General features: G+C 40.4%; 1 protein-coding gene across 5 annotated transcripts in view; it reads right to left on the bottom strand.

Annotated features, from left to right (window-relative positions):
- Nucleotides 1-4,972: 4,972 nt before the first annotated feature.
- The window catches only part of mxi1 (max interactor 1, dimerization protein), a 40,560-nt gene continuing 36,282 nt past the window's right edge, over nucleotides 4,973-9,250 (bottom strand). For 2 of the 5 annotated variants that reach the window (XM_007567616.2, XM_007567621.2), the window contains one exon: nucleotides 4,973-8,691. In XM_007567616.2, coding sequence (XP_007567678.1) covers nucleotides 8,522-8,691 — 170 coding nt within the window. In that variant the 3' untranslated portion in view covers nucleotides 4,973-8,521. The remainder of the gene's footprint in view (nucleotides 8,692-9,250) is intronic. The other 3 variants (XM_007567618.2, XM_007567622.2, XM_007567617.2) reach the window with 2 other exon arrangements.

Raw genomic sequence — 9,250 nt, 5'->3', positions numbered from 1 at the left:
ACGTGTGTGTGTGTGTGTGTGAACTTGGTTTTTATATCCTTGTGGGGACCTGTTTCTGTCTACAATTTGGGGTTGTGGGGACCACTGGTCTTTGTGGGGACATTTTGTTGGACCCCATGAGGGGAGATGCTACTTTTGGGCAAGAGGCTAGGTATGTGATGGGTAGGTTTAGGGTTAGGTGTTAGATGTTAGGTTAAGGCTTAGGCTGTAGAAAATTAATAGAAGTCAATGTAAAGTCCCCACAAGTCATGAAAACACGACAGTGTGTGCATGTGTACGTGTGTGTACTTGATCCAAATCCCACAGGTTAAAAAGGCAAATGTTCCAAATACTCAAGAAATATAAATACACTTCATCTATGTGTTTATCATCTGTGTGTTTGAATATATTTGCCTCAAATATTCAAAGCTTGTCTCAGAAATAATCCACCTGTTGAACGTATTTCTGGGAGTTCAAATGTGTGGCGTGCAGCAGCTGTCGAGCTTCTCCATACGTAAAAAAGCCACACAAACTACTGGTCAGATAGCCGCCTAAAAACCCTACTGCTTCACATTTTATATCCAAGCCTTCATTCAGAAATGCTCTCTGCTTCCTGTGCTGCAGCGTCTTTAGAAAACCCTCTAAGATGTCTGCTCTGTCTTACTCTCAGGTCACAGAATGCAAATCTTCCTTTTTATTTGCAGTTTCTGTTTGTGACTTAGGTTGGTTTTTGTGATTTTTAAAAAAAGTTTTGGACTACGTGAGCTTCGGGAGAGACCTACGTGCCTGATGGGTCTCCACTTAGTGACAGCATGACTGAACCCATTGAGAACACACACACATACACACACACACTTAGACACACACAGACAGAAAAAGACAGACTGCTTTTGATTGGATGGCTTGAAGCATGGTCAGGGTATGACGCGACCAGCCTCCATCCTTGTCACTGCAACTGCAATTACTCTGACTGTCTGTCACTCTGCCATTACACGCACACACCTACACACCTGGCTTCTTGTATCAGCAGAAACATTGCCCTGCTTTGTCTACGTGCTACCAGCCGGCTCGGGAGAGCTGATGCATAATTTGTTTTGCGTCCACCTCCGATACATTGGCGGTGAAGGACGTTTTGCTGCGTTTCCTCTTCTAATAAGGCCACCGTGATGTCAGGCGCCGTGGGGATGGTGACTCATGCGCGCCACCGGAGGAAACCTGTCCCCACCAACCCGCCTCCTCTTCTTCTCTTCTCCTCTCCAGAAATATCCCCACTCATCACTCAGCCCTACTGCCCTGCTTAATTTTGCCTCAACTTTCGACCCCTGTGGACTCCCATCGGCTCTTTCCTCACAGCGGTAATTGGCTGGTTGGGTTTGCTCCCTCGCAGGCGAACCGGAGGGGAGCTGAACTGCGACTGTAATATGGAGATGCAGCCTAGATATTTATTTTTAAATATATATGTATAGCACTCTGGTGGTAAAAGAGACAATCTCTTATCAAGTGCAAGCAACTGCGATACACGTTTTTCAACATTTTTGTGCATTTGTGTTCCTTCTACTCTGAAATCTCTAAATAAAATCCGGTCCAATAAATGCCTTTACCTGAGTTTACCTGTGTGTGCATGGTTGACTTACGGAAAAGTAAGATTATTATGGTATGCAGTTTGTCGTGATTGGTGCAATACGAGATTAAATGGTAGCAGGTTTAGTGAGGCGAGAATACAAAGGACAGACCACAAGGTAGACAAGCAGTGACTCACTGGCCATGAGGAGCTTAAATACTGGAGAGTTTGATTACTGGACAGGTAACAGGTGGCTGATTAGTAACGACCTGCAGCTGTGGGATGAGACCAGACAGGAAGACTGAGGAGGGAGAGAGAGAGAGAGTGGCGGGGGCGAGGGAGAACAGGGGCACTGGGAAATGAACCTAACTGTAACCAAGACTAACACAAGGTGTAAATAACGTAATCTAACAAAGATAACTAAGAGCAGATCAAGAGAATATAATAACCCTTTATTATATTCATATGTCCATGAAACCTGAATGAAACTTGTGGCTGGGTGTAAACTCCTCTGCAAGTCATTGATTTCCCTCATTGACTCTGATGTCGTCAGTCCCTGATTGATTTCTGGTTTCCACCAAATGATGAAGCTAAAAAAACAAAACAGAAAAAAAACAGACTGATATTCAACTCCGTATCCAAATTTAACTCAGTCTGTTCAAAGATCTGAGTCAAAATAAAGAAATGTATCTGTGAACAGGTTTGTCAGAAAGCAAGCATCAGCACATTTAAATGCACCGGCTGTTATTTATGACATTTCTGCTAATACTAATTATATTTAAGGACATGATGAGAAGGTGTTAACAGCTTTTATTTGCTGTCAGCATTGGATCGGTAAATGGAAAACACGGACAGCATGTCCTTCAGCGTTAGCTGAATTCAGCATTTAATGCATTTGCATAAAATAAGTGGGAGGTTCTTCTATTTGTGGGAAAGCAGCAGCAGAACTCAAAACGTCTGTCTCTGAAAAGTTGGAAAAGCTGAAAAACTACTAATAATAATAAACGAAGGCACCACTGTTGTATGAATAATGAATAATGCAGGAGGAAATGTTTAGGACAGCCTGTCCTCTAGTGGCCAGTCTTGTCCTGTCTTGGCTGAAATCACTTGAGTGAAATGTTTTTTGCAGTCTTAGACGTTGACCTGAGGGAAGTTTGCCATTTTATTAAGTATTTTCCCCGTTTTACAGAAGTTCTCATATTTTCTCCAAGTATCTCTCATACATGTTTAATTCAAAGCAGATTTTGCTCTGGAGTTGTAGCCAGGTCCTGCTGGATCTGCTGTCTGCATGAGGCTTTTTCTAGAATTGTGTATGTGGTTTATGCCAAATGTCTCCTCTGTTCTGTTGATCAATAAGATTTTAATTTTAGACTCACTTGTTTTTCTTCAAGTCATCTCCGCTGGAACTGAGATCAGCATAAATACATTTTAAGAATCCTGAGACAACAATCAGTACGGTTTGACAGCAGAGATGTATTACAGCGGTGTTTTTAAGTTTAGTGTGTCATCAGTAGAGAGCAAAGAATCAGCGTTTCCTTGATTATTTCAAAGCACCTGGCGCCACCTTGTGGTTGTTCCTTTGCCTGTCTTTCGACGAGGCATTTTCTCGGATCTGCAACGATTTACAGAACCGCCTTCTGCAAAAACCACACTGCTTTGCTTGTTTTATTAAAACGTCACAATTATACATTTTGTAATTACATTTTTCAAAGTAAGTTCTCCCCCAGTTAAAGTCAAATCAGAATCTCGACTTAAAGACATTGTGCACTTCCTACCTAATCTGACCAAACTGTGAGCAACGTTGTACAGAAAAATGAACAGAAATATAATTTTTTAGATTTTCCAAACCGTGTTTTAAGTCTTCTCCTTTAAATCATTGCAGACGTTCAATACATCTCATTTCTGTTTAAATAGGAGCACAGTCACAGACATTTGAGCTGATTTTGCAGCATAGCATCTTAAAATTCTTTGTAATCCAAAATAAAGAAATCCCGTTAGTCTGGAGTCATCTTTTGTTACTTTCTTATTAAAGGGAAGTGACCCAGCAGTTTCAAGTAACATTAGCGTGTTTTCTCACAGATTCTCGAATCTGTTCTTTCTCTCGTTTTCTAGGTCTGTGTTCTGTCTTTATAAATGTCCACCAGGGGGTGCCACAGGGTTCAATATCGGGCCTCTTCCTGTTCATTATTGTACGTGAACGAATTAGGACAAAATGCTAATATTCATTTTTTAATATTAGCATAATTGTGAAGAAACCTAAACTCAAATTAGGTTATTCTTTTAAATAATGTTTTTCTTTTAAGTTGGAAAAGCGGTTTGTCACAGCAACATTTTTATCTGTTTAAATTAAATATACAGACACTTCAGCCAAATATCTTCAGAAAAATCCATACCATCTATCAGGCTTAGGGTCAGGCTTCTCTGAGGTTTGTCACTAACATGAACGCTTTTGGTTGTTCATATAAGCTCATTTATCACTCTGAACTTCAGTTCGTTTGTAATTATTAAAAGCACCTTCTCACTATATCAGTTTCTTTCAGTAATTCTGGACATTTCCCACCTTTGATTACGATAATCTGGCGGTTGCCAGAGAACAGGGATTTTTGTAATGATGGGTTGAAAAACGCAACGTTCACCTTCCACTCAGTGAGCTAAATGAGCAGCTTCTGAACACCAGACTTTAAAGGTTCAGGAAAGGTTAAAAGAGTTAGCAGCTCTCAACTGTTTGGTTGATCTGATGGCTCAGACTGCACAGCGTATCGTATCTGTGATGACTTCTTTTTCCATTACTGTTGCAAAAATGTTATAATAATAATAATAAAAAAAAAAAAGATCCAACCTTTAGTCTAAGTACAGCTACTTGGCGTAGTTATTCATTTGTGGGATTTATTTAAGTCCGTGGGAATTTTCATCCGTCGTGTAAAATATTTCCAGGAGTGTTGGGGTTTAAATCTGACACAGCAGTGTCATTATCCAAAGAAAAATGAGTCCTGTACTGACATGGGCTGAAGAGCCGCTCAGGACGGAAGAAGCCATCACTCCAAGAGAGACAAAACATTTTTTTGTAACAAAACCTAACATTTTCTGGTACAATAAACAAACTAAGTGCTGCTGCATGCTTTAGGAATAAGAGAATAAAACAAGGAAATCAATGTTTATATGATTTTCTGTGGACAGTTTGTGCAGCGCTGCCGCTTCTTCTGCATAATAAAGTGAATAAGAGTTCATAACCGAACACACCCGATGGATGGAAAGGAGATGATCAGCCTTCTCACATGGATATACAAGATGTTTTAAAGTCACAAACTTTATTCATCTCAGTGTGAGCCATCTCTTTACAGTACATTCAGGAGAGACATGTTGTGGTATTAACAGCTCATTTCAGTCCTTTTAAGGTTTGAAAATCTTGGTGGCTTTATTGTCGGTATTGCATGTTCAACATACACAACTAGATTATTCCTCCTCCTCATCATCATCACCGTCGTCATCACCAGAGTGCATGTTTTACAAAACAAAAAAACAAAAAACAAAAAAATGGCCACAGGTTCATAACAACAGTAGGCTCTAAACTGCACTGCTCCTGGAAGAAGGCGCCCAATAGTTTAGAGACACAGACCAGGGGAAAAAAATGAGAAAAAAACAAACAAACTAAAACTTGAGCTTAAACACTTGAGAGAAAAATATAGTTTTGAGAAGATATGCTAGCCAAAAATCATTTTTTCTCCAGACCTGCCCATTAACTGATTTGGACCCAGTCTGCACCAAACCCACAATCAAGCTCCGCTTTTGCATTTAATGTGCAACACACACCGTGTCGACCAGTCATTCTAAGATAAAAACACACCCTGGAAGGCTAAAGATCATCAAAAAAAAAAAAAAAAAAAAGAGAGAGAGCCTAAAAAGATGCATGCAGGCAAGTTCAAGATCAGGTCCTTTTTTGCTAAAGCTTTGGTCCTTCAAGAACACACACACACACGAACACACACACTTGCATAAGTTTAAAATGCCAATAAATCGGAACAGCTGATTCCAGTCAAGATGAAATATTGTCTGATTTTGGCCACCAATTTCATCACGTCTAGTTCTGTTCTGCCATTTAATCAAATGTGGTAAAGCACAGCATGTTGCACAGGGAGAGACGAGTCTGTGGTCAACCATGGAGCTCTTCTTCTGTCAGCAGTGCAGTTTCAGAAAGCAAACATATGAAGGAAAAAAACAAACAATAAAGCAACACTAAGATGGAAGTTATTAAATTAAAGGGGGGAGCAAATGTAAACTGTCCCTCAAAGAGAGAAAGAGAGATAGAGAGAGAGAGAGATAGAGAGAGGACACTGAGGTGTTCTGAGGTGTGTTTCTTTTTTTTTCTCTTTTGGCATTTTTGTTTTTACAATAAAGCACCAAAAAAGTGGTGACTTTCTGAATCAGTGCCAAGTCCACCAGCCTCCACAGAGCTCTGAGGGGAGGAGCCCACACCTTAGTGACGCCCTTCGGCAACCAAAGGTTTGTTCTTATTACGGTCTTTTTTTTTTTTCTTTTTTTTTTCTTTTTCCCCATTAAATCCTCAAATGGAGGTAAGTGTAAGACATATTTAGTCAACTAAAACACAAGTCTAATAGAGACTACAATCCTCGCGATAGAGGAAAGTGGCGTTTGTTTTTTTTTTTGTTTTTTTTCTCGTCGTTTTTTGATTTTTAGACCCCCTTTTTATGTTTATTGTGTAGTAGCTGGCTCAGTATTTGCCAGTAAAAGTCTTGGCTGTGAGCGAGTCTCGTGCAGAAGCAGCTTGACCCTCGGAGCAGAAAAAATAAAAATAAAAAAGTGAAAACTCTTCACTAGAATTCAAAAATCCAGCCTGAAGCGGCTGCTCGAGGACGGAGACGGTTCTGGACGAGGCCGGCCACTCAGAACAGGCGAGGCTCAGCACTAGGAGCAGCTTAGGGATCCCGAGTACATTTCAAGTGTCCATAGAGTCAAACATCTGAAAAATAATAATAATCAAACAAAATGGCTACGCTTTTTTATTTTATTTTTTTTTATTATTATTATTATTATTCCTTAAAATCCTCCCACCCCAAAAAGAAAAGAAAAAATAAGTTTAACAATAACATAAAATATACATTTCTTAAAATAAGGAATGAGGAATAATAGTGAGTAAAATAAGACAGAACCAAAATAAGTTAACTTTTTCGCCTCCCATTCATCCCCCACTGCTTGTGCTCTTTTAAGGGACTGAGAAATAAATATTCAAAAGCGAGCAGAAGTTCTTCCCGTTCTCGATTCGGATGGTAAAAATGAACGGATGGCAGGTGGAGCAGAAAAAAAAAAAAAAAAAGGAAAACTGTGGTTGGAGTGCAATTCGTAATGCCAGTGAGAGGTTAGGGAGGGAGAGTATTGACATCATACGACCCGTTTTTCTCCTTCAGAAACACCCGGCCCACCGGAGGAATGCCACATGCACGAGGAATATCAAACAAGAAATAACGACAACAACAAAAAAAAACTCCAATAAATAAAAAAAAAATAAAAGTAAAATAATAACAATAACTGCGCCAAACTACAGCCGCATCCTCCAACTGAGAGTCCCGACAGGACACACAGAGGAAGACAGAGAGAGAGAGAGAGAGAGAGAGCTGCTCTGTTTGGGTTTTCTCCATCACACCAATAAAACGTCGCTCCCCTGTCGGGGCGCCGAGTAAATAGTTAATTTCAAACAGCAAAGAAATGTTGAAAAGATAAAATTTCATTTATAATGCACCATAAACAGAAGTCAAACAGCAACAGCTCTATCCGTGAGCTTTTTAAACTCTTTTTTTTATTATTTTAAAGTTTGATTTATTAAGCTATTTGTATGTACAAAAATAATAATAATAATAATAATAATAATAATAATAATAATAATAATTGCTCTAATTTGTTTAATTGGGACGGTCACACAGAACTGAGAAAGGACATTGGAAAGGGATTAAAACAGACAAAAAAAAAAGAAATTACTGCGGGAGTTATTGCTTCTTACTGCTGGAAAAAAGGTCGTGCCTCTGTTCCAAACTTCGGAGCTGTTATGATTTTTTTTTTCCTTGTTGCTGCTGCTTTTTTTTTGTTGTTTTCTTTTGTGTGTGTGTGTGTGTGTGTGTGTGTGTGTGTGTTTTAATCTCGTCTCGGATTGTGCCTTGTTTTACATGGACAGCTACGAAGTAGGCGAGTGCTGGATGGCTTGTCGTAGCTGCTTGTTCGAGGGGAAAGGAGCGAAAACGAAACATTCGCACAAAGTTACGACTTTCGAAACCGCCTTCGGCGAATTCCGCCCGTTTTCTCCTGCGATCGCGTCGACACGCAGAAGACGCTCTCTCCGTGTGGCGACGAGTCTGACCTGCCTCCCCGGTAGCACCGATTTCGAGGATGTGAGCCTCTGTGCTGTGGATAAGCAATGAGACGGCGGGGAAGACGTTTGTGGCGCCCACAGGGCCGTTTAGTCGAGGCGGAGATCCCCCCCCCCCCCCACCCCCGTCGTTAGGTTTCGGTTCAGACGCCCGCATTGGAGAACCGAAAACTCTTGAGCAAGTTCACCGTTATAAAAAAAATTTAAGTGCATTTGGAGTAAAATCAGGGCTTGTGCATTTTTTTAAAAAATCAAAAGGAAATATCACACTTAAATTCAATTACAGATTTTTTTTTTTTTTTTTTTTTGTAGTGGGTTTTAAAAAATCCAGAAGACTTGTGTGTGTAAAGCCTCTAGTCTCCCTTTAAACCAAACTTAAACCCAGTTGTTCGGGAGGAGGAAGGGGGGGAGGGGTTACAGGTGACGGCAGGATGGAGCGGATGTAAAAAAAAGAAAAGAAAAAAGAAAAAAAAAGAAAAAAGGCTCGGAGAGGGGATGCTGTCGTCGTTGGCGACGCCACGGCTGGATGGGCTGTGAAGACGGCAGAGGGGTGAAGGAGAAGGACAGGCGGGTTTGGCAGGGCTGGTCGGTGCTGGCGGCGGCTTTTAGGAGGAGAAGGCAAGTTTGACGCTGCAGGAGGAGTAGCCCTCGTCGCTGGCCATGCTCTGCAGGCTGCTGTGGTCGTCCAGGTCGCTGGTGCTGGCCATGCTCACACTGTCGAGCTCTCCATGGGAGAACTCGGTGCTCTCTACGTCCACCTCAATCTCTTCTTCTTCTTCAAAAAAAAAAAAAAAAGGGGGGGGGGGGGGAGTTTTCCCTTTGGGGTTTTTTGGGTATAAAAAAATTTTCGGAGTTTTAAAAAAAAAAAAAAAAAAAAAAAAGCGGGGGTGGGGGAAGAGAGGAGAGATGAAATGTAGATTTATTTATTGTTTTCATACCAAAACACGAATGGAAAACACTAAAATCTAATGTACAGCCACAAATCTGAGTGGATAATAAGTGACAGGCAGGCAGAGTCGGTCTCTGGTTGTTGTGAAGTGAAGCCACATGTAGAAACACGTTATTGAATGCTTTCAAAAATAAATCGAATCTAAAGAATCTTAGAAAATCTTAGAAATATAGATACAATTGTCATACTTAAAAAATATATACAAATTTGATAAAGTACATATTTATATTTATCAGATGCCTTTTTTTTTCAAAAAGTCATGTGACATTTGTGAGTCTAAACGGGTTTGTTTCTGGCTGGCCTGAAAACAAAATGGATGTTGAGTTCATGTTGGTTTAGGGGGAACCTTGACCTCAGACTCCAACACATTTTCTTCCAGTGTCCA

The sequence above is a fragment of the Poecilia formosa genome, unplaced genomic scaffold (assembly GCF_000485575.1).
Source record: "Poecilia formosa unplaced genomic scaffold, Poecilia_formosa-5.1.2 Scaffold211, whole genome shotgun sequence".
NCBI classification, from domain to species: Eukaryota; Metazoa; Chordata; class Actinopteri; order Cyprinodontiformes; family Poeciliidae; genus Poecilia; species Poecilia formosa.
Note: the sequence above shows the minus strand (reverse complement) of the source record. Positions and strands in the feature narration are given on the sequence as shown.